Genomic DNA, 22,180 nt, shown 5'->3' on the forward strand with positions numbered 1-22,180 from the left:
GAGGAGAGAAAGGGAGAGGAGAGAAAGGGAGAGGAGAGAAAGGGAGAGGAGAGAAAGGGAGAGGAGAGAAAGGGAGAGGAGAGAAAGGGAGAGGAAGGGAAGGGAAAAAAAGGCAAAAGGAAAAAGAGAGAAAACAGAAAATTGAAAAAAAACAAACCTAAAAAGGAAAACAAATGCAGAGAGAGGGGGAGAAGAGTGGGAGAAAAAAAAAAAGCAAACTGGAAATGGTAGAAAGRAAAAAAGCACTTAAATTGAAAATTAGAAAAGAAAAAAAGAGATCTAGGAAAAGAAACTAAATCTGAGAGTCCTCTGAGCTGGGTGTTCCCAGCTGTTCCCTGTCTGTGCTCACTCCCTGCCAGGGGCTGTCACTCCCCAGATCCCCTCAGCAGTGTCAGGGTTGGACTCCAAAAATTCCACCTTCACACTTGGGAGCAAAGGTGTGCCCAGAACCCTCATGAGACCTCATCCCTGRCTGTGRTGTCTCMAAAGTGGTTCTGGGGGAAAAACTGCAATTGGGGGATTACACTGCCACTGCCAGGAGGGCACCCAGGGGATCAGCAGCACTGGGTGCRGCCATGGATCTCTACATCAGCTCCTGAGGAGCCTCCCCTGTGCCCAGGCAGAAGGAACAGAACAAATACCACCAGGAAAGCATCACCCTCTTTAATTAAAAATAAAAACACACAGGGATACCGTTTCTGTGTGGACATTGGGAAGCAGCTCCTGGCTCTGCACTCCTCTGCCCCGGGGGGCTCCTGGKAGCCAGGCTCCAGCACCCAGGGCTGTGCAAATTCACACAGAAAYGATCCCAGAGCCCAGAGCTCTCCTTGGCCTCCTCCTCACAGAGGTGGCACCAGCACAGAGARGACAGTCTGTAACAGGACCAGGGGACAGTCACAGCAGCAGGTATATTTACAGGTGGGAAATGTTTCCAACACAGCTTTTTTTGTCCAAGGAGCAAAGCCAAGGCTTTTCTACCCAAAAGCAGCAGCAGAAAACCATCCAGGAGCCTCTGGCCCTGTCACGCCCGCCGTGCCTTCTTGCTCTTCTTCTTCTGCTCCTTGAGGGCCATGTCATGGGCTTTCCTCTTCTCAGCCAGTTTGTTGGCCTGGGGAGAGACCCCAGAGACCCTCASTCAGAGCAGGACAGGGGCTGTGGACCCTCAGTCCCACCACAGCTTCAGCTGCATGTGGGGAAGGGACCCCACGGCCCAGGGATTGGGGTGGGATAGGGAGAGCGGCCCCACGGCCCTGAGGGGACACAGGGAGCTCTGCCCCACCATGGGGGACACTGGGGACACTGGGGAGGGACCTCAGCACCTTCAGCAGGGACAGGAAGGGCTGAAGGAGGGGGTGGGTTTGGGAAGAGCCCACCCAAGGATGCAGGAAAGGGGCCCCGTCTCGGTACCTCGCGGATTTTGCGCTTCTTCCCGAACATGATCTTCTTGTAGAGGTACTTCTCCCTCTTCTTCATCATCATGATGGCCAAGCGCTTCTCCTCGCTCTGCTGCTCCTGCTCCAGGCGCTGCTTGTCCTCCACGTGCACCTTTCCCTCCGTCACCTTCACGGGGAGCGCCTGTGGGGAGCCAGGGAGCTCAGGATCCCGGGAATGGCACCCCTTCCACAGGGATGGGCATGTCCAGCCCTTCACTGCGGGCCAGGGAAGAGCCACAGCTCCCTCCAGCCCCTCTGGCAGGTCCTGACAGGGTCGGGAGCTGCAGCTCATGTGGGGCAGGACAATCCCTGCAAGCGTACGAGGCCAGATGGACAAGGTGTGGAGCATCCAGGGACAGTGGACAGTGTCCCTGCCCGTGGCAGGGAGTGGCACTGGACAGGCTTTAAGGACCCTCCCATCCCAAACCATTCCATGGTTGTCTGGGTGTCCCTGGGGTCCCAAGACAGGGCCACCCCTCAGCAGGGACAGCCCACCGAAGCTGCTTCCCCAGGGCTCCCACCTTGTTGCTCTGAGTGCTCTGAGTCTTCTGCTCTTCCATCTTCTGCAACTTCATCTCTTCTTCTTTTTCAGACTCATCTACCTCTTCCTCCTCTTCTTTGTCATTGTCATCCTCATCATCCTCGTCTTCCTCCTCCTCCTCCTCGCTCTCTTCATCTACAAGCAGAGACCACCATTACCCTGGGATGCTCTGGAGCAGGCCCAGCCCAGCTCCCAAACTCCTCCWGGAGCTCCCAGCACCTGGATTCTCTCCCCTCTGCAGGGCCAGCAGCTTCAGCTTCTCGGGAGGGACGTAGTCACCCTCCTTCTCCGTCACGAAGGGCGACAGGTGCGGGGGCAGCAGGACCCCGGGGAAATAATCGGCCACGGGCAGGCACAGCTTGGCGTTCACCGAGTCAAAAACCCACTGGGGCTGCAGGTAATACCTGGGCAGGGCACAGGGTCCCAGCTGAGCCTCTGGAGCCCGTGGGACAGCTCTGGGGTGGCTGTTCCGGGCAGGGCCCCCCCGCCTCACCCACCTGCCAAGCACCTGCTTGTCCACGCGGGGCCGGTCGATGATGTGATGGGTGATGGACGGGTCGGCGGCGTCGTAGGTGGCACCGATGCACAAGGACTTGTCCCAGGACACCTGGCCACCAAAGCAGCTGCGAGCAAAGCCACCCAGGAGTCAGGCAGGGGGGTGGGACCCTCAGGGTCACCTCACCCATGTGACATCGGGCAGGTTGGCCCCGAAAGTCCTGCAGAGAGCTTTGTCCCCCCGCCACGCACCGGATGATGAAGGCCAGCGGCTCCCGGGGCACCTCCCTGTTGAGGAAGAAGCGCAGCCCCTCAAAGAGCTTCTTGTGCTTCTCCAGAGCCTCCTGCTCCTTCTTCTTGCTGTCCATCTGCTCTGCTGTCTCCTGCTCAGAGCAGAGCACTCAGCCTCCTCCCCACCAACAGCCCCACCAAGCCCCATTTGGCACGGGGGGTCCTGGGTACTGTCRCCCAACTGCCAGCCTGGGCACAGGACAGGATCCCCAAGGGCAGGGATGAGCTCCTCAGCAGGCTCTTACCCCTTCCACTGGGAATTCATCCATCTCCACCTCGTCCTCGTGGGTCGGTGCCACTGCCCGGGCCAGACTGGCGCTCAGAGCTGAAAGTCTCTGCAGGGGGAGGACAGAAATTCACATCCAGTGCATGGGAAAAGGGGCAGCCCCACAGGGAAAGGGGATTTCTCAGCACCAGAGGCCGAAAGAGCTGGGAATGGAGCAAAATTCAGCTTCCTTCAGGCACTGTCCTCAGCATTGGGCTCTAGAGGGTCCCCAGCCATGCAGAAGGCCAGTGGTGACCAAGGCTGAGCCCAGCTCTGCCCTACAGGGACAGGGAGTTTGGGATCAGCCCCCTCTACCCTGCAGGGATCTGGCTCTGCCCGTTGGTGCCACACCAGGAGAGCCATGGACAGGACATGATGGGTCCCCAGAGATCATGGTGCCAGCAGGGTTCCCATGATCCCAGTGCCAGCAGTGTCCCCAGGGATTCTGGCACCAGCAGCATCCCCATGGATCCCAGTGCCAGCAGTGTCCCCACGATCCCAGTGCCAGCAGTGTCCCCACGATCCCAGTGCCAGCAGGGTCCCCACGATCCCAGTGCCAGCAGGGTCCCCACGATCCCAGTGCCAGCAGGGTCCCCACGATCCCAGTGCCAGCAGGGTCCCCACGATCCCGGTGCCAGCAGTGTCCCCACGATCCCAGTGCCAGCAGTGTCCCCACGATCCCAGTGCCAGCAGTGTCCCCATGATCCCAGTGCCAGCAGCATCTCCACGATCCCAGTGCCAGCAGTGTCCCTCACCTCCAGGTAGCTCTCCGAATCCATGGCATACTCTTTGCCCTCCGCAGGCTTCAGCTCGTCCTCAGCCTGGCTGTCGATCTGCGGAGGAACRGGAGAGTGGAGGCAGCTCCCAAAAACAGAGACCCCAAAAATCCCACATTTCCACCCTCCCTCCCAGCAATCCAGGCTGCCAGCACCCCAGGGTGGGACACAGCGACCTGGGGCGTGGGTGGTGGCCTCACCTTGGGGGGGTACAGGAGGTTCAGGGAGTGGTAGAGGCGGAAGTTGACGAAGCCCAGGAGGGTGGTGTAGAACTCGGTGAAGGTGGCCATGACCCTGTAATCCACATCTGTGGGATGCTGTCGGCACATGGGATAGGGGACATAGAGTTAAACGGGACAGGGACAGGAGCCCATCCCATCCACAGGTACAGAGGGACCCACAGGATCATCCAGTCCAGCTCCCAGTCCTGCCCAGAGCCCCCAACAATCCCCCCTGTGCATCCCTGGCAGCGCTGTCCAAACGCTCCTGGAGCTCTGKSACCATTCCCTGGGGAGCCTGGGCAGTGCCAGCACCCTCTGGGGACAGRAGAACCTTTCCCTGCTCTYCAGCCTGAGCCTGCCAGTGTCACGGAGGGATCACAGCCACCACCAGACCCTGGGCAGGGAGGGCTCTCCAGGCTCCTACCAGGGTCCTGCTGCCACCCCTGGGCACAAGGAGCACCTTATGCCATCATGGATAGGGACCTTGGGGCTTGGTCCAGGGACTCCAGCTCCTCAAGGTGAGGAGTTCAGGACACAGCRGAGCTGGACAACAGTGGGATAAGGGGCAATAGCTTCCCACTGCCAGAGGGCAGGGGTAGATGGAATATTGGGAAGGAATCACCTAGGAGGGTGATGATTCCCTAGCACAGCATGCCCAGGTGTGGCTGTCCCACCCCTGGAACTGTTCAAGGTCAGGTTGGATGGTRTCTGGAGCCACCTGGGACAGTGCAAAATGTCCCTGCCCATGGACAAGGTGAGCTTTAACATCCCTTCCAATTGAAAACATTCCAGGATTCTGATTCAGAACCACAAAACCACAAARCCTTAACCCCACCCTGCCTGGCCCTGGAAATCCCAGGAGCCCTGCTGTGCCCGTGACCCCCTGCCAAGGCTCAGGGGAAGCTGTCCCTGCATGGTGGGGACCTCCCTTTGTCCTGCTGCCTGGGGGCCCCAGCAGAACCCCCTGGCTGAGGTGCAGGATCTGACTCATCCCTTTCTTCTGCTYCAGCAGCCACGCTCCCACAGGTTAATCTTTAATGGATGATAAAGGAGCACATGGATAACTGAGGACAGGAGGAACTGGGGAGACTGGCACAGGCAGCCCCGGGGCATCCCGGGGTGACCGAGGGCTGTGTCCCCATGTGCCTCCTGAGCCTGGTGCCAGGGGATGGCCCCTCACCCTTCCCTGGTGATCCCCCAGCTCTCCCCAGGTACTCACATCATGGGCGAAGGCATAGGGGGTGATCCAGGTGATGGGCTGGCCCTGCACCTCGGCCTGGTAGTAGATGCCCTTGATGGAGAGGAACACCTGGCAGGACAGAGCRAAGGCTCAGCAGGAAGAAACCCCCGAGCTGCTGTGTCCCTGTCCTTGTCACCCCTTCCCCCACCAGAAGGTTCCTCAGAAAGCACCAGATCCCAGGGAGATCCGTGATCTGACCCCGCAGAGCCCAAAGGCAGCCCCCCACACCCCCCCAGGCCTCCCCCCATGGCTGCAGCCCCACCTTGCGCAGGGAGCGCGAGGCAATGACGTAGTTCTGGAACTCCACGGCCAGGCGCCGGCACAGCTGGATGGTCTGCACGTGGCACTTGCCCGTGCGGGGGAAGGTGGAGAACAGGAAGCACATGGACAGGGCATCGTCCAGATCCCGCAGGGCATCGATGAACGTGGGGTACCTGTGCCCGGGGGGGACAAAGGGGGTCACAGCCAGCCCCGAGCCCGGCAAAAGCTGCTGGGGCTGGGGGACACCCTGGGTGAGAAAAAGAATGGGAATTGTGGAGCATCCATCTGCACATGCCAGTAAAGCTGGTCAGGGAATCGTGGAATATCGTGATTTATGGAGGGACTCAAAGGATTGTGGGGTTTCCTCCCTCCTGTGTCCCCTCCTCGCTCGCTGTCACCAAACTCACCAAAACCTTGGCAGAACTAACCCCTCACCAGCCCTCCAAGGAAAACACCCCACGGGGAGAGCAGGGAGTTCCCTGGGTCCTCCTGGAGCCASCTGGGCATTCCAAGCTCGCTCATTCCCTCTTCTCCAGCCCAGAAACACCAACTTCCATCAAAACCTCCAGAATTACACACAATGGGGATTCCCAGAGAGGGACGAATGCTGTGATGGATCAGAAAATCCCTGGATGGTTTGGTTGGGAAGAGACCTCAAAGCTCATCCTATACCACCCCCTGCCATGTGCAGGGACACCTCCCACTGTCCCAGGCTGCTCCCAGCCCCAATGTCCAGCCTGGCCTTGGGCACTGCCAGGGATCCAGGGGCAGCCACAGCTTCTCTGGGCACCCTGTGCCAGGGCCTCCCCACCCTCCCAGGGARCAATTCCTTCCCAATATCCCATCCATCCCTGCCCTCTGGCACTGGGAAGCCATTCCCTGTGTCCTGTCCCTCCATCCCTTGTCCCCAGTCCCTCTCCAGCTCTCCTGGAGCCCCTTTAGGCCCCAAAAGGGGCTCTGAGCTCTCTCTGGATCCTTCTCCTCTCCAGGTGAGCACCCCCAGCTCTCCCAGCCTGGCTCCAGAGCAGAGGGGCTCCAGCCCTGGAGCAGCTCTGTGGCCTCCCCTGGACTCCTCCAGCAGCTCCATGTCCCTCCTGTGCTGGGCCCCAGGGCTGCCTCACCTTTCCTTGACGATGTGGTCGAGTTTGTAGGTGGGTTTGTTGTCCTTCAGCCGCTCTACRGTGCCCCACTCGCTCTTCCCGTACGCCTTGCGGAGCTTCCGGACAAACACCTGGGGGGACAGGGGGATGTGGGGGTTCTGTGGCACAGGACCACCCCCAGGGGCCACTCGGGTGGGAAAATCACCTTGTATTCCCGGAATTTGTTGACGATGGGCTCATGGAGCAGGAATTTGATGTCCTTGAGCAGGTAGAAGGTCCTGGGCGCAGTGGAGCCTTTGTTCACCTTCTTCTTGTGCTTGGGCTCATGGGGGTAAATGCCYTTGAGGATGCAGAGACGCCTGGGGACAAGGACAGGGCTGGGATGGGGGGGGACAGGGCACCCCTGTGTTCCCTGGGACACCCTGGGCCCATCCCTTGGAGGGGGAACCCCAAACTTGGCAGCCTGAAGTCCAGGACACACAGGACACCGCTCCATGGGCCTGAGAGACAGGGGACATCAGGGTGCCCCAAGGCCACCCCACACACCCAGCGCACATTTCGGATCCCTCTGTGTCCCCAGGTAGGGATTGGGGTCCCAGGGGAGCGATCAGTGGGGTCTGGATGGGCAGAACTGACGGGCTGTGGGGTGCCTGAGGGGGAGCAGGGGGTCTGCAGAGTCTGAGGGCAGTTCAGGGGTCCCACGGGGGCTCTTGGGGTGTTCAGGCTGCCCCGGGGGATCTGAGAGGGGAAAGCCCAGAGGAACGGGGCGCTTAGGGGATTTTCAGGGGGTTTGGGAAGGGATCCCGGGGGAGGGGTTTGGGAGGTCCCAGGGCCACCCCACCGCTCCCGTCGCTTCCCTGGGTAGGGATCGGGGGTCCGGGGCAGTTGAGGGCACCGGAGGGATGCGGGTTCAGGGGCGGGGGCTCGGTCCGGGGGTTCTGGGGGTCCCGGCGCACCTGAAGTCAGGCAGGCTCAGCTGCAGCTTCTTACGGGCCCGGTTCCGGGTGATGTAGTTGGTGGCGGCTCCGCGCTCGTACTGGGGAGAGATTGCGGCATTGGGGGGGCTCGGAGGTGCTGAGGGGACCCCCACAACCACCCCGGGGCCACCGGGACCGGAGAGAGGAGAAACGGGAACGGCGGGATGGGGGCGGGGAGGGGCCAAGAGGCACGGCCGGGAATCGGGCACCGGGAGAGGAGCACCGCTACCGGGGAGGGGCGGAGGAGCGCGACACGGCTGGGGGATGTCACTGGCACCGGAGCGGGGGGAGCAGGCACGGACCGGCACCGACACCGGGGGGAGGGACGGAGACAGCACCGAGGAGGAAGGGAAAGAGAGGGACACGGCACGGGAAGGCAACGGGGGACGGGCAAAGGCCCGGGAGTGTGACCGCGGCCGGCGGGACGGGCGGGGAAGGGCCCGGTACCTTCTTCTTCTCCAGCCCGCCCATGGTCCCGCCGCCGCCGCCGCCACGTGCGCCCGCGCAATGCAGGACCCCGGGCTGCCCGCGCCCCGCCTGCGCCCGCGGCCGGGCCTGCGCACACCGGAGCGGCCCCGCACCGGGCACCAGGGCGGCGCGGACACGGCGAACAGCGCGGACACGGAGAACAGCGCGGACACGGAGAACAGCGCGGACACGGAGAACAGCGCGGGCAGAACGAGAGGCTCGGGGGGGCGGCGGGGCCGGGACAGGAGGCAGAGGGGAAGCTCGGTCAGGCGCACAGCGGGCAGCTCAGAGTCCTCCCAGGAGGGGTCCTGGGGCGCGGGGCACACTGGGATATTGAGGGGCAGCGTGGGGCATGTTGGGACATAGCGCGGCCAGGGTGGCGCAAAGCACGCCGGGATGTACCGAGGCCTGGTAGCGCGCAGCATGCCGGGATATAGAGGGGCATAAGTGGCACAAAGTGCGCTGGGATGTATCGGGGCCTTGCAGCGCAAGGCATGCCGGGATATACCGAGGCGGAGCAGCTCTGTGCATACTGGGATACAGCGCGGCAGGAATGAACGCGGAGCACGCCGGGATGTACCGGGGCGGGCCTGCGCGGGGTGTACCGGGATATAGCGAGGCAGAGCTGGCTGGGCGGGGTTCCCGGACTGGGGCCCGGTGCCGGTCGCCGGTCACACACCGGCATCTCGCTCAGCGGGTCCCTGTCCGGGCTCGGAGGTCCCGCTACCTTCTTGTAGTCCCTGAGGCCGCAGCACCGGCCCGCGGGGCCCGCAGTGGGGCGGGTGTTCWGGGCACAGCCGGGCACGGAGGGTCTCGATGGCAGGGGAGCCCCCAGAGCCGTCGCCCCCCCGTGCTCGGGTGTCCCCAGGCTGACGGATCCTCAGCGCTGCCTTGGGACCCCCTCCTGGGCTGGGGGGTTGGGTTTTATGGCTCAGGACTCCACGTTCCMTCGGGCAGGGCGGTTTTACCTTTCGGGGCTCACTACTCCCACACCCCCCGGCTTTAGGGATTCATTTTTTCGGGTTCGCCGCCCCCACGCCCGTCCCTCGGCTCTCGGGCGCGGCTGCTCAATCTCCATTTCTCAATTAAACCCCAGTCGGAGGCGAGCAGGGGAGTTGCCATTTCCAAAAGGGCCGGATTTGGCACTGTTCCATTCCCGTCTATTTTCGGGCTGTGACCGCCGGTGCTGACCCGAACGGCGGCACCTCGGGTCAGGGCGTCCCGAGCTGGCCGGGGCTGCCCCCGCTCCCCCGGGCAGCGCCTCAGCCAAAGTTCTGCCCCGTTTGTGCTGAGTCGGCGCCGCTGTGCGGAAGCGGCCCCTCGCCACACCTTCCCGTCCTGTCCCTGTCCGTGTCCCTGTCCCCGGCCCGTCCCGGCTCATCCCGCCACTCCCGGCTGTCCGGCGGTGCTGTGCCCAGCTGTGTCACCCCCGTGTCCCCCCTGTCACGCTCCAGCATGTGGCTGCCGCTCGTCGTGCTGCTGCTGCCCGCGCTGCTGCCCGCCCGCTGCTGCGGTGAGTGCGGCCCCGGTCCCCCCAAACCCGCCCGGGATCCCCCGGCCCGGGGATTTGCCCTGCGCTGGGGGACCCCGAGGAGCGGGGCTGGGGGTGATGAGCCCCATCCCCTGCCCCAGCCGGGCCCTGGGGAGGACGGGGTCTTGTGACAGCCCTGGGTGACGAATTGTCCGGGCTCAGCTTCCTCCATCCTGATTGCTGCAACCCTTTCCCGTGCCCGGAGCCAGCCCGTGCCCACCGCTCCCACGGGTCCCTGGGGACAGGGGTGTCACTCCTTTAGGGCTCTCTGCACTCCCGCTTCACATCATGTCCCTTACTTCGTTTCTTTCTCTTGTTTTGGTGGGAAATATGGAGGTTATGGGATTTAAGGGGGATACAAGAGGGTATGGGGAGTGTGGCAGGGGTGGGTGCTGGGGGTCTGTCCCCACAGCTTTGGGGGGGGCTGTGAGGTAGCAAGGCTGTTTTTTTGGGGGGGGATCTCGGTCTCTGGTGCCCCCTCATCTGCGTTGCCTCTGCCGGGCTGGGGCAGAGCCCCCAGGGGACTCTGTGGGCGCCGTGCGGGCATTGAGTGCGCGGCTTCTGGGGCTGGCGGGGGACCCTGCGCGGGACCCCGACCCCGCCGTGTACCTGGCCCTGCGCCTGGCCCCTGACCACGACCTGCGGCTGGAGCGGCGCTACCTGGAGCGGCTGCAGGACACCTTCCGACACCCCTACGGCAGGTGGGTCCCGGGARCCCTGCGTGCCTTTGGGGACACCCCCGTCCCTCCCCACGCTGACGCTCTGTCCCCACAGGAGCCTGCAGGCCCACGGCCACTCTCGGTGGGACGTCGAGCACAGCACGTAGGTGTGGCTGCCCCTGTGTCCCCACGGGGCAGGTGACAGCACGGGCCGTGTCCTGGGAGGTGACCGCTGCCTTGCAGGAGCGCGGCGGAGCGGCCGCAGACGGGGCGGCTGGCGCTGTACCTGCTGGGGCTGCGGGCCACCTGTCCCCCCAAGAGTCCCCACCGCTCGCTGGTGACGTGGCTCAAGTACCACCTGGAGGAGGACTGGACTGGTGAGAGTGTCCCTGTGCGGCGTAAGTGCCTGCCACGTCTGGCCATGGGACACTGGCTCGCCCCGGTGACAGCGCACTTCGTCCCCAGGCTCCCGGCGGCACGGCCACCCCCTCAGCAGTTTCTACCAGTATGGACTGGGCGTGTTGGCGCTGTGYGTGCACCACAAGCAGGTGCGGGAGGAGGTGATCCGGCGGCTCCTGGCGGCCCAGCGCCATGGCAGGCTCGGGCACGGCAGCGGTGCYGTGGGTAAGGACCCGTGGGCACGGGCGGTGGCACCCAGCAGGTSCGTGACCCCGGGGTGACACCGGGGTGTCCCTGCAGACACGGAGGCCGTGGTGGCGCTGGCTTTCACCTGCCTGGAGCGGAGGAGGTTGGTGGGGACCACGCTGGCGGGYGAGCTCCGGGAGGTTGTGCATGGGGCCAGCAGGAGCATGGCCAAAGCCCAGGGCCCCGACGRTGTCATCGGCAACATCTACAGCACCCCGTGGGCCCTGCAGGTGKGTGTCACCAGAGGGGACATCTGGGCTGGCCCTGAGAACGGGCATGGGGGAAGCAGGACTGCAGCTGTGAGTGTGGGAGCAGGGCAGATGTGGGTGTGGTCTGTGTCCCTGTGTGGTACAGGGACAGGTGTGGGGTTTGGGTACAAATGTGGGTGTAGGTACAGGGGCAGGTATGGGGTGCAGGTGCTGATGCAGGTGCAGATGTGGGGTGTGGATGCCGATGTGGGTGCAGTTGTGGGATGCAGATGCGGGTGCAGATGTGGGGTGCAACTGTGGGTGCAGTTGTGCGATGTGAGTGCAGTTGTGGGATGCAGATGTGGGTGCAGATGTGGGGTGCGGGTGCTGATGTGGGGCACAGATGCAGGTGTGGGTGCCCAGGCAGAGGCAGCTGCCCCAGGGCTGGTGATGCTCCACTGTGTGCAGAGTCTGAGTGCCCAACCCTATTCCCTGTTCCCCTCACTTCCATCATTCCCTGTGCCAGGTGCTGCTGGCCACGGGCGCATGCCGGACGGAGCCGGYRTTYGGCCAGGCTGTGGCTGCGCTGCTGRAYAACCTGGACGCCTTCGGCACGGCCGCCACCATGGCCCAGGCWCTGCCGGTGCTGCACGGCCGCTCCTACCTGGACATCTCCTCTTTGCCCTGCCTGGAGGAGCCGGGTAGGAGCTGGGGGCAGCCGGGGTGGGGCTGGCCACACCACCATGGTGGTGGCTGGGTGTCACCAGGRCTGCGGTGGCTTCCCCCAGATACGCTGACCCCCGAGGACATGGAGCCCCCGAGTGAGGTGCCAGGAAACAAGACGGTGCAGCTGCAGGTGGAGTGTCCCCTGCCCTGGTGYGACGAGCTCCGGCTCTATGATCGCGCGGTGCCGGTGCCCGCCGCCGCCTCCCTGCTGGACGTGCTGCAGGCGGCCGCTGCGCTGGAACCCCAYGACTTCAGGTATGTGGCCCCACGCGGGTTCCCCGGGGGTCACACTGCGGTGGCCTCGTGTCCCGCACCAGCGCCAYGGGCTCCCCCCGGTTCCCACCGCGCAGCTCCCTTGAGAGCAGCTCTGTCCCGAGCCGGACCCTCACCCCCGCCCCCGCTGTGCCACCCCGCAGGTTCGACACCCAGGACACCGCCCATGGCCCTTTCCTGACCCACGTGCTGGGGCTGGAGGCCCGGCAGGAGAAGCGCAACTACTGGCAGCTCCTGARGGCGCCCGACACCCCCCTGCAGATGGGTGAGTGGTGGCTGGGGGTCCCTGGGGAGGTGGCAGGGTTCTCCTGCAGTGCTATGGCCACGGTGTCACCTGCAGACCTCTCTCCGCAGGCATCGCCGACTACAGACCCCAAGAYGGGGAGACCCTCATCCTGCGCCTCRGCGAGTGGTAGTGGGTGGGGGTGATGCCAATGAATGTGGACACATGAATGATRGCAATGGATGTGGACACAGGACCTGCCGGCTCCCTGCCTCCTGCTTTCCGTGGGCCCCCACCCCAAACCCTCCGGGGGGAGGGGGAGGGAACACACGCGATTCCCCGGAGTCCTAAGGGTGCAGCGGGACGGGGACACCCAGACCAGCAGCTCCTCCAGTCCTGTCCCACGTGAGGATAGGGCAGGCGGCTGCTAGGAGCAACCATTTTGRGGGCGTCCAGAGCATTTTTGGGAAKCCCAAAGAGCCGGGGAGTCCGAGTCAGCGCTGTCCATCCTCAGCAAGCTGCCAGCTAGGATCCTCCTCCTCCAAAACCCCCTGGGCGGGCGCTGAGCCCCCACTGCCCCAGGGCTCGGGGACCCCAGTTGTGTCCAAACCCGCGAGATTCCCCCGCAAGTTTAATCCCAGCCCCGAAATCTCCGGGGCAGCGGCGGTGTCGGGGCGGGGGTGTCCGTGCGGTTCGGGCTCCCGGGCCGGGAGCGATGGGGCCGGGAGCGCCGGGCGGGGCTGGGACGCGGCCCCGCTGTCACCACGGAGCCGCCGCGCACCCGGAGCGGCCGGATCTGAACGGGGGTGCCCCGCGGCCCCCGCCGCTCGGGCTGGGTGTGTCCCCGGTCCCGCCGTGCCCCTGCCCGCCGTGCCCCGCCCTCCCGGCAGTGACGCCATGGCCTGGCAGGGAGGAGCCTCCGCCCTCCGCTCCCGCCATCACCAAACTTTCCGCTGGCACCGGCCGCCGCCGCCTCCTCCCCGGCACATGGCACCGCCACCCCGGCGCTGAGCCCCGCCAGCACTCTCGGTCGGAGGACGATACCGCGGACAGCGGGGACAGCGCGGCCGCCGCCGCCGCGCCAGCGCCGCAATCACCGCCGCTGTCACCKGCACCCATCGCGGGGCTCTCGGGAGGACGGGGCAGAGCGGCGAGGGGCGGCCGGAGGCAGCGGAGCCGGTGCCCATGTGCCCGCGGTCGCGGCGGGGCGATGAAGCCGCGATGAGCCCGGCGGCCGAGGGGAGCCTGCGGCCCTGGAAGCCCGACCCGGGGCAGGCGGACGGGGGGCGGCCACCGGGGCCGGCGCTGCCGCTGACCCTCAGCGTGCTGGCCTGGCTGGGCACCGGCACCACCATGGCCGGCCTCAACAAGTGGATCTTCGCGGCGCACGGGTTCCGCTACCCGCTGCTGCTCTCGGCGCTGCACATGCTGTCCGGCGTGGCCGTGGGCTACCCGCTGGGCTGGGCGCGGGTCCCGGGACCCCGGCCCCGCGCCAGGATCTACCTGCTCAGCCTCACCTTCTGCACCAGCGTGGCCCTGGGCAACCTGGGCCTGAGCTACGTGCAGCTGGACGTGGCGCAGGCCGTGGCCACCACCACGCCGCTGGTGACGCTGGTGCTGGGGGTGCTGGGGGGCCGCCGGCCGCACCCGCTGCAGTTCTGGGCCATGGGGCCGGTGTGCGCCGGGGCCGCCTGCAGCATCGCCGGCGGCCTCTGCTTCTCCCAGCCCGGCTGCGGCTTCCTGCTGGCTGCCACTGTGCTCCGCGCCCTCAAGTCCATCCAGCAGAGTAAGTGCCACCTGTCCCCTTCCCCGTCTTGCATGTCTGCTTTCCACTGGCGCGGCTCCTGGGGCGCAGCGGTGTTGGTGTCATTTTGGGGTCACACTGGTGCTGGGGGGTCTCCCTGCTTGCCCCACCACCCGCTGCCCACCCCGGTGTCACTCCAGCCCCACTGCGACCCCATCCCCACCCAGGGCCACTCTGGTGCTGGTGACATTCCCTGCCCACCCTGGGCTTAGTGGCACTCCATTGTCACCCCGACCCTGGTGGCATTCTGGCTCCCAGTTTCACCCCAGTGCCAGTGCTACCTGCTGTCCCTGTTGGCCCTGGTGCCACCCTTGTATCACTCCAGCTCCAGTGCCACCCTTTGCCCACTCTGTCCCTGGTGCCACCCCAGAGCCACCCTTGCCTCCGTCGTGCTCAGGGCTCTGAGGTGATGTGACTTCACTTTGTTGGTGGTGACACCATTGGTGTCATGTGGCATCAGAGCCGTGTGGGGTGGCAGTGCCTCAGTGTGGCTCAGGGTCACCCAGCGTGTCCCGTCCCCGTGGGCTCGCTGCAAGCACCGTGGGCTGCTGGACCCACTGCGAGTGCCCCCTTCCTGGGGACTCTGGTGGCCACGGTGCCAGCCAGGCCTCGGTGTCCTTGGCAGATGGCAGCGAGGAGCCAGCYGGAATGTTTTTGGCTGGGAAGGGAGCGTTTCCTCTGGAGCCTGTGACTCGGGGCACTGTGGGGACGGGCTCTGGCACGGGGCCTGTGCCTGCCCTGAGGTCCTCGTGGCTGTACTGGGGTGCTGTGGCCTCCYAAGGGACACTGCTGGTCATTGTGCCACTGTCCTGTCATCTTTTCACCYCGGGTGGGACAGGGACAGTGGCCCTGGGGAGGGTAGGACTATGTCTGTGTGTGGCAGCCAGCCCTGCTGTGCCTGCTGTCCCCACCGTCCTCGGATGACCCAGAGGGGGAGACATGGGGACAAATGCCCCAAAATGGGCTGGGAAAGCTGCCTTGTCCAACCCTCCCTGTAGCACCCTCATCCCCGAACCCCAGTCTTTGAAACCAGACACCCTCTGAACCAGGGCATCCCCAGAGTGGGAGACTTCCTGAGCCAGGAAGCACCATAAACCCATATGGGCACCCATAAACCAGGGAATCCCAGAAATGAAGGAGTCCCAAACCCCTGAACAGAGACACAGCCAAACCAAGGAACTGGGATTCTGCAAACCAGGGCACCCCCAGCCCATGGAAGGAACTGCCCCCCAGTCATTCTCACCTTCCCAGTGACTTTTGGGATTTCTTTGCCACTTGGACCCGTGTTGGTGGGTGCTGGGTGTCCCTGCAGCAGGTGGATGTCCCCATGGAATGTCCCACTGACTGTCCCCTGTCCCCCCAGGTGTGCTGCTGCAGGAGGACCGTCTGGATGCGCTGTCCCTGCTCGGCCTGACGTCCCTGCCCAGCTTCGTGCTGCTGTTTGGGGCAGCTGTAGCGCTGGAGCTGGGTCCCTCGTGGCAGGGCGTCCTTCGCCCCGACGCCGCGCTCTGGGGCTGCGTCCTGCTCAGCTGCCTGGGCTCCGTCCTCTACAACCTGGCCACCTCCTGCCTCCTGTCCCTCACCTCTGCCCTCACGCTGCACCTCCTGGGCAGCCTCACCGTGGTGGGCAACCTGCTGCTGTCGTGGCTGCTGTTCGGCACGCGGCTGGGCGCGCTGGGCTAYGCCGGCGTGGCGCTGACACTGGCCGGGATGGTGCTGTACCACCAGCCCCGGCTGCTGGCTGCCTGCTGGGGGCTGCGGCAGCACCCGCGCCACGAGTAGGGACCCGTGGGGCTGGGGGCCGGGAGGGCTCTGGGGGAGTGCTGAGCACGTGTGTGCCCGTGTGTGACTCTGTGCACGTGTGTGCACGTGTGCCAGTGTGCACGGCTCTGTGTGCACACAGGTACTGAGGTGCACGGTGCTGTGCACATGTGTGTCAGTGTGCATGGCTGTGTGCACATGTGCTTTCTGGTGTGCCCAGATCTGAGTGCACATCCTYGTTTGCACAGCACTGTGCACAAGGATGTGCTGGTGTGCACGTGTGTGTTGTGTGCACAGCTGTGTGCAAGCATGTGTGCTGCTGTGTGACACTGCACATGTGTCAGTGTGCACAGCTCTGTGTGTACACATGTGTGCACAGCTCTGTGCACGTGTGAGTGCTGCTCTGTATGATGCTGTATGTGTCAGTGTGCACAGCAGTGTGCACATGTGTGTGCTGCTCTGGATGACACTACATGTGTCTGTGCACAGCTCTGYACACGCGTGTGCTGTTCTGTATGACACTGAATGTGTCAGTGTGCACAGCTCTGTGTGTACACACGTGTGCACAGCTCTGCACACGTGTGCTGCTCTGTATGATACTGCGTGTGTCAGTGTGCACAGCTCTGTACACGTGTGTTGTGTACACAGCTCTGCACATGTGTGTGCTGCTCTGTATGACACTGCACACGTGTGTGTTGAATTGCACAGGTTCTGCAGGTGTGAGTGGATCTGTGTACAGCTCTGCTTGTGGGTGTGCACAGGCTCTGCGGGTGTGAGTGTGGCTCTGTGGGGCACACGTGTTGATGTGTACGACACTGCACACGTTGGTGTGCACAGCTCTGTGTGTGTTGGTGTGCAAATGTGTGTTGATGTGCATGTTGGTGTGCACAGGCTCTGTGCAGGCAGGTCTTGTGCTCGTGGGCACGTGTGCATTGGTACAGACTGTACATATGTGAGTGTGTGTGTGTGGCACACGTGTGCTGGTGTGCACAGTGGATGTGTCAGTGCCCCTCCATGCGTGCACAGCGCTCTGTGTGTGTGCTGCAGGTGTGTGCTGCTGGCAGGTACCGCTGTGCACAGTGGCTCTGTGCAGGTGAGCAGGTACCTGTGTGTGTGCACTGGCTCTGCACGTGTGTCCCTGTGTGCACACACAGGCTGGGCACGCCCAGGGACACGGCTCTGGATCCACAGCTCTGGATCCACGGCTCAATGCCTCTGGCTGCTGTCCCACCTGCACACGTGTGTGTGTGTGTGTGTGTGTGTGTGTGTGTGTGTGTGTGTCAGTGTCACTACTGAGCTCTGCTGGCTGGAGTGGCCCCTGGCTCTCTGTACACTCGGTTCTTGTGGCCAATGGGACGCCCAGGACAGGGCAGGTGCGTGTCCCCTCTCCTGTCCCCATCCCCACTGTGCCGTGACAATCCCATGGGGCTGCCGGTGGTCCTGTCAGCATTGTCTTTGTCCCCACTGTGCCCTGCCGGCCCCCACAGCTCCGGCCCTGTCCCAGTCCCTCCCAGCTCACTGCAGACTGGCATCCGTGGCTGGGATGCCGAGAGCCCGGCTGAGGTGACGGAAGCAGCCCAGACCAGCTGCCATCACTCCAGGACGGTGCTGGGCTGTGACACGGGACAGTGCTGGGCTGTGACACAGCACACACTCACCATGGCAAAGGGACAGCCCCGTGTGTGTGCCCTGGCACCGCTGCCAGGGTCCGTGGTGGCTGTTGCCACGCTCATGTCTCTACGCCGGGGCCGAAGGACCCAGCTCCAATTGCACTTGTCCCAAAATAAAGCTCTATTTTTGTTGTACTCCACCCTCGGCTCCCTGTGATCTCCTGCCCAAGRAGGAAGGAAGGGAGGAACACCCAGTGCGGGGATAGGAAACTGAGGCACAGAAATGCTTCGGGATGTTCCAGCTCCTGGGGAAGCCGTTTCCAGCATCTCCAGCTCCAGCAGGGACAGCTGCGGTTTGGCAGCCCCAGCGCTGGCACTGGGACACCCCAGAGGACATGGGAGGGATGTGGTGACACGGGGAGGTGTCACTGACCACAAGTGTCTGGAGAAGGGCTGGGAGCTCCACCCTGCCCTGGGGTGGCATGATGCTGGAGCATCCTGTCTCCTGAGTCATGGAATCATGGAATATCCTGAGCTGGAAGTGACCCACAAGGATCATGGATCCAGCTCCTGGCCCTGCACAGGACAGCCCCAAAAATTACACCATGCCCTTCCCTCTTCAGCCCAGTGACTCACTTCAGCACATAAGCACAGCCCACTTCCCCTGGAAAATCCACGCTGGTTCCCGCCCTYGTTCCCAAACAGCGATTTTTTTCCATTATGGAAAGGAGGGCAGTGAGTTTGGAGGCCAATTCYAGCAGCACCTGAGGAGCAGGTCCTTCCCAACACACTGTGAGGGGAGGGCAGCTCTCCGGGCTGTGCCCAGAGCGTCACCACCGCTGTCACCTTTGCCAGGGTGTCCCAGGTGTGGCTGGAGTGGTGCCCATCCCGAAAAGAATACAAAGGGCCCCCACGTATCACTCAGTGGGCCCTGTTCTGGCCAGGAGCCTGTTTGCTTTCTGGGCTTGCATTCCAGAGGCTTTTCCATAGCAGGGAGTGTTAGAAAGCCTTTTGGTTTTCCAGGAGAAGTGGTACCTGTAAAACCGGCTGCTTGTGGCCTCGCTGGCTCAGGAACCCTTCCCGATGGCATCCCTTCCTATCSCAGCCCCCTGACTCATTTGTTGGCACTGGGGTCTGCCCTGATMTTGGCTCCATCCACGGCTTTGCCTTTTCCACCATGGATTCAGTGCCTTGTRCTCCTGGTGCCCTGCAGCTCCAGGGAGTATGGCCAGATATGGGTGCCGGGTGTCCCTGTGCAGTGGTGGCCAGAGCTGGGCTGGCCATGGGGGTCCTGAGGGGTGGGACTGGGGGTTGTGGTGCCCAKGGAGGGCCTGGCAGTGGCAGGAGGGTGGCCCGTGTGGTGACCCTCTCACTGGGTATTCTGGGCTGTGATCTCAGCCTGGTGCTATCCCTCTGCTCCRGCCCCAGGAAGGATTGGGTTTCCCCCTGTCACTCCAACAGCTGCCCGTGTCCTGAGCCCAGTGCTGCTTTGGCCAAGCTGGGTCATCCCAGCCCTGGGGTTTTGCAGGAGGGGAGCAGATGGGACCCCCAAGAGCGAATGGGACACCTTCCCGGAGAGCAGTCCCTGGCATGGGGCAGGATGAGCCYAGCTGGAGCAGGGAATGATGGGSACAGCCCTTGTGAGGAGGGGTCACAGCTCTGAGGAATGGGTGGCATCTCCACATGCTTGGAGGTGCTGGCTGACACMGAATCATGGAATCATGGAATGGTTTGGATGGGAAGGGAACTTAAAGGTCATCCCATCCCACCCCTGYCATGAGCAGGGACACCTTCCACTGTCCCAGGCTGCTCCMAGCCCCAATGTCCAGCCTGGCCTTGGACACTGCCAGGGATCCAGGGGCAGCCACAGCTTCTCTGGGCACCCTGTGCCAGGGCCTCCCCATCCTTCCAGGGAACAATTCCTTCCCAATATCCCATCCATCCCTGCCCTCTGGCACTGGGAAGCCATTCCCCTTGTCCTGGCACTCCAGGTCCTTGTCTCAAGTCTCTCTCCATCAAGGATCTCCAGGTGAAGCGTGAAAGTCCAAGATGGGAGAAATAAATGTGCGTTCAGTGTGATGGTGTAGTTATGACATCTAGCCAGGCAGTTTTTCCTGGATCTGCTGCTGAACCAGTGCTGAACCCTTCCTTGGAATTGGTGCCGGAACGTGCTGGGATGGCGCCGGAGCAGGAGCAGCGTGTGCCCACACAGAGGAGAGGAAATCCAGGGTGGATTTACTGCGTGCCTGGGAGCACAGGCACAGGGTGGAAATTATCTCTGGTTCAGGACAGGGATTAACTGTCGCCCTGAGGCCCGTCRGGAGCTGCACTGGCACATCGGGATTTGGGATCTGCAGCAGGAAGCAGCAGCAACAAACACTTGCTAAGCTGGGGAGTCTGAGCCAGGAAATTATATCCTTCCGGGATATGCTGAGCTGTGCTCTTAAACCTACCCCATCACAGTCCTCAAATAGTGTCAGGGACTGTCCTGCCTGTGGGGCTGGGTTAGGTTGGCAAAGCCTTTTTTAAGGTGGATGTAGGAAGACTGCATTTTTCCTGGTAGGACAACCTGGCCCAGGGACAGAGATCTGAGAATGCTTGAAGCAGCCCAAATGGGACTGGAGGTCAGGAGAGGGACAGGATGAYCCCTCAGATTCCTTTCCAGTCCCACAGTCTCTGCTCCAGCAGTAACAAATCCTCTCCAAGCTTTCTCCTTAACCATTTGGTGGCTTCACTGGTGGCTCTCTCTGTCACAGGCTCCTGCCCTACACTGAGCAGGCTCTTGGCTGAGTAGCTGAGTTTCTAAAGATGAAATCACAGGAGCTTGAAGACATTTTTAAAGTCATAGAATTAGTGAATCATGGAATGGTTAAGGTTGRAAAAGCTCTCTAAGATCACTAAATCCAACCATTCCTCTAGCACARCCAAGGTCAGCCCTAAGCCATGTCCCCAAGTGCCACATACACRTTTTTATAATATTTACAGGGATGGGGACCTGTAGTCCCAGGCAGCCTGTTCCAATGCCTTACCACCCTTTCTGTGAAAAAAAATTTCCTAAACCTCCCCCGGAACAACTTGAGGCCATCTCCCTTGTCCTGTCTCTTGTTCCCTGGGAGAAGAGCCTGACCCCGACCTGGCTCCAACCCCTCCCATCTCTTGGGGCTGTGGGACCCCAGCAAGGAATGGGGTCTTCATGAGCACAAGCAGCTTGCCCAAATCCTAAAATCATGGAACAGTTTGGGTTGGAAGTAACCTCTAAGTTCATCTTGTTCCAATGCCCTGTTACGGGCAGGGACAACAACCATGGATGTTCTAAAGAAGGCCAAGGCATCTCCTGAAAAAGAGTTGTGCCAATCAGGTGGGGGAAGGGAAAGRGTCAGGACATCTTTGGGTCTATCCCAACCACAGATGCTGGAGCCCGTGCTCTTCCTTCCCTCTCTGGAAGACTGAAGATGACAGGACTTTGTGTTGCTGTCTCAAAACTCAGAGCTGTATTCCAGTTAGGAAAAACAAGTGTTGGTGACATTCCAAGTCTCCTGACTCACAGCAAGTTGCTGTACTGCCTCAGCAGCACAGTTTGTGCTGGAAAAAAACAACATTCCCTGAGCACGTGGTGGTCTCAGAGTCCCTGTCAGGGCCCTGGTACAAATGAGATGTGAAAACTGTGCTGATTTTATTTATAGTAAAATCCACTACTCACTGGGGTATCTCAGATCCTCTGTACTTTCTGCAGCATAGACTTCATGTTCCTGCTCCTCAGATGGGAGTTTATTTTCAGTGCTCCAGYGTGGATCTGGAAGAACTGCTGCTGGCTTTCCCTGGATTTCTTGCCAAGAGGTCACCACAGCTCTCTCTCCACCACAGTACATGGAGAAGCAACTTCACTTCCATAAACATGGGGTTCCATCCTGGTCAGAGAGCTGAGCATCCAGAGCTGCTGGTGCTGAGCTTTGTACTGGCCTGACCCTGCTGCCAAGAGCGGTTGTTGGGATCTCTGATAGGATGGCAGGATCTGACCTTGGAGAAAGCCAGCAGTGCCCTGGGCTGAGCCCCAACGTGGGCAGCAGGGGAGGGGGGGTTTCTGCTCCTCTGCCTCGCTCAGGTGAGACCCCACCTGCAGAACTGCCCCAGCCCTGGGCCCAGCACAGGAAGAATGTGGAGCTGCTGGAGGAGCTCAGAGGAGGCACCAAGATGATGGAGCAGCTCTGCTGTGAGAATTGGGATAGCTCAGCCTGAAGAAGAAAAGGCTTTGGAGTGACCTAATTATAGCCTTCCAGTATCTGAAAGAGCCAATAAGAAAGATGGAGAGAGACTTTGGTCAAGGGCCTTGAGGGACAGGATGAGGAGGCATGGTTTCAAATTGAAGGAGAATAGGTTTAGATTAGATATTTTGAAGAAATCCTGCCTTGTGAGGTGGGGAGGCCCTGGCACAGGGTGCCCAGAGCAGCTGTGGCTGCCCCTGGATCCCTGGCAGTGTCCAAGGCCAGGCTGGACATTGGGGCTTGGAGCAGCCTGGGACAGTGGGAGGTGTCCCTGACCATGATAGGGTTGGCACCAGATGGGCTTTAAAGTCCCATCCAACCCAAACCATTCCATGATCCCATGATTCCATGATTCCATGATTCTATTTTTGTTTGAGACATGGAGGTGCTCCATCAGGCCAAGCAGACGGTGGGGACTGACTCACCCATG

At 62.3% G+C, this 22,180-nt stretch overlaps 3 protein-coding genes across 3 annotated transcripts; 2 read left to right on the top strand and 1 right to left on the bottom strand.

Moving 5' to 3' along the window:
• Positions 1-648: 648 nt before the first annotated feature.
• Positions 649-8,131, bottom strand: PES1 (pescadillo ribosomal biogenesis factor 1). Its single transcript, XM_057383903.1, has 15 exons — positions 8,048-8,131; positions 7,580-7,659; positions 6,829-6,982; positions 6,645-6,754; positions 5,525-5,696; positions 5,242-5,331; positions 4,002-4,118; positions 3,781-3,858; positions 3,006-3,095; positions 2,722-2,852; positions 2,472-2,597; positions 2,194-2,378; positions 1,955-2,109; positions 1,408-1,575; positions 649-1,108 (listed from the first exon to the last, which is right to left on the bottom strand). The coding sequence occupies exons 1-15, from the start codon at positions 8,069-8,071 to the stop codon at positions 1,022-1,024; spliced, it is 1,767 nt and encodes a 588-aa protein (XP_057239886.1). The 5' UTR covers positions 8,072-8,131; the 3' UTR covers positions 649-1,021.
• A 340-nt stretch (positions 8,132-8,471) lies between these two features.
• TCN2 (transcobalamin 2) lies at positions 8,472-12,573 on the top strand. The gene is made up of 10 exons (XM_057383905.1): positions 8,472-9,581; positions 10,111-10,300; positions 10,374-10,421; positions 10,502-10,635; positions 10,724-10,882; positions 10,958-11,133; positions 11,618-11,792; positions 11,880-12,072; positions 12,234-12,355; positions 12,445-12,573. Exons 1-10 carry the CDS (start codon positions 9,524-9,526, stop codon positions 12,504-12,506), a joined length of 1,317 nt encoding a protein of 438 aa, XP_057239888.1. The 5' UTR covers positions 8,472-9,523; the 3' UTR covers positions 12,507-12,573.
• A 525-nt stretch (positions 12,574-13,098) lies between these two features.
• On the top strand, positions 13,099-17,688 carry SLC35E4 (solute carrier family 35 member E4). The gene is made up of 2 exons (XM_057383906.1): positions 13,099-14,099; positions 15,481-17,688. The coding sequence occupies exons 1-2, from the start codon at positions 13,499-13,501 to the stop codon at positions 15,897-15,899; spliced, it is 1,020 nt and encodes a 339-aa protein (XP_057239889.1). The 5' UTR covers positions 13,099-13,498; the 3' UTR covers positions 15,900-17,688.
• The last annotated feature ends 4,492 nt before the right edge of the window (positions 17,689-22,180 follow it).

The sequence above is a fragment of the Malurus melanocephalus genome, unplaced genomic scaffold (genome assembly GCF_030028575.1).
Source record: "Malurus melanocephalus ecotype Western Australia unplaced genomic scaffold, MMel_1.1 scaffold_669, whole genome shotgun sequence".
Lineage (NCBI taxonomy): Eukaryota > Metazoa > Chordata > Aves > Passeriformes > Maluridae > Malurus > Malurus melanocephalus.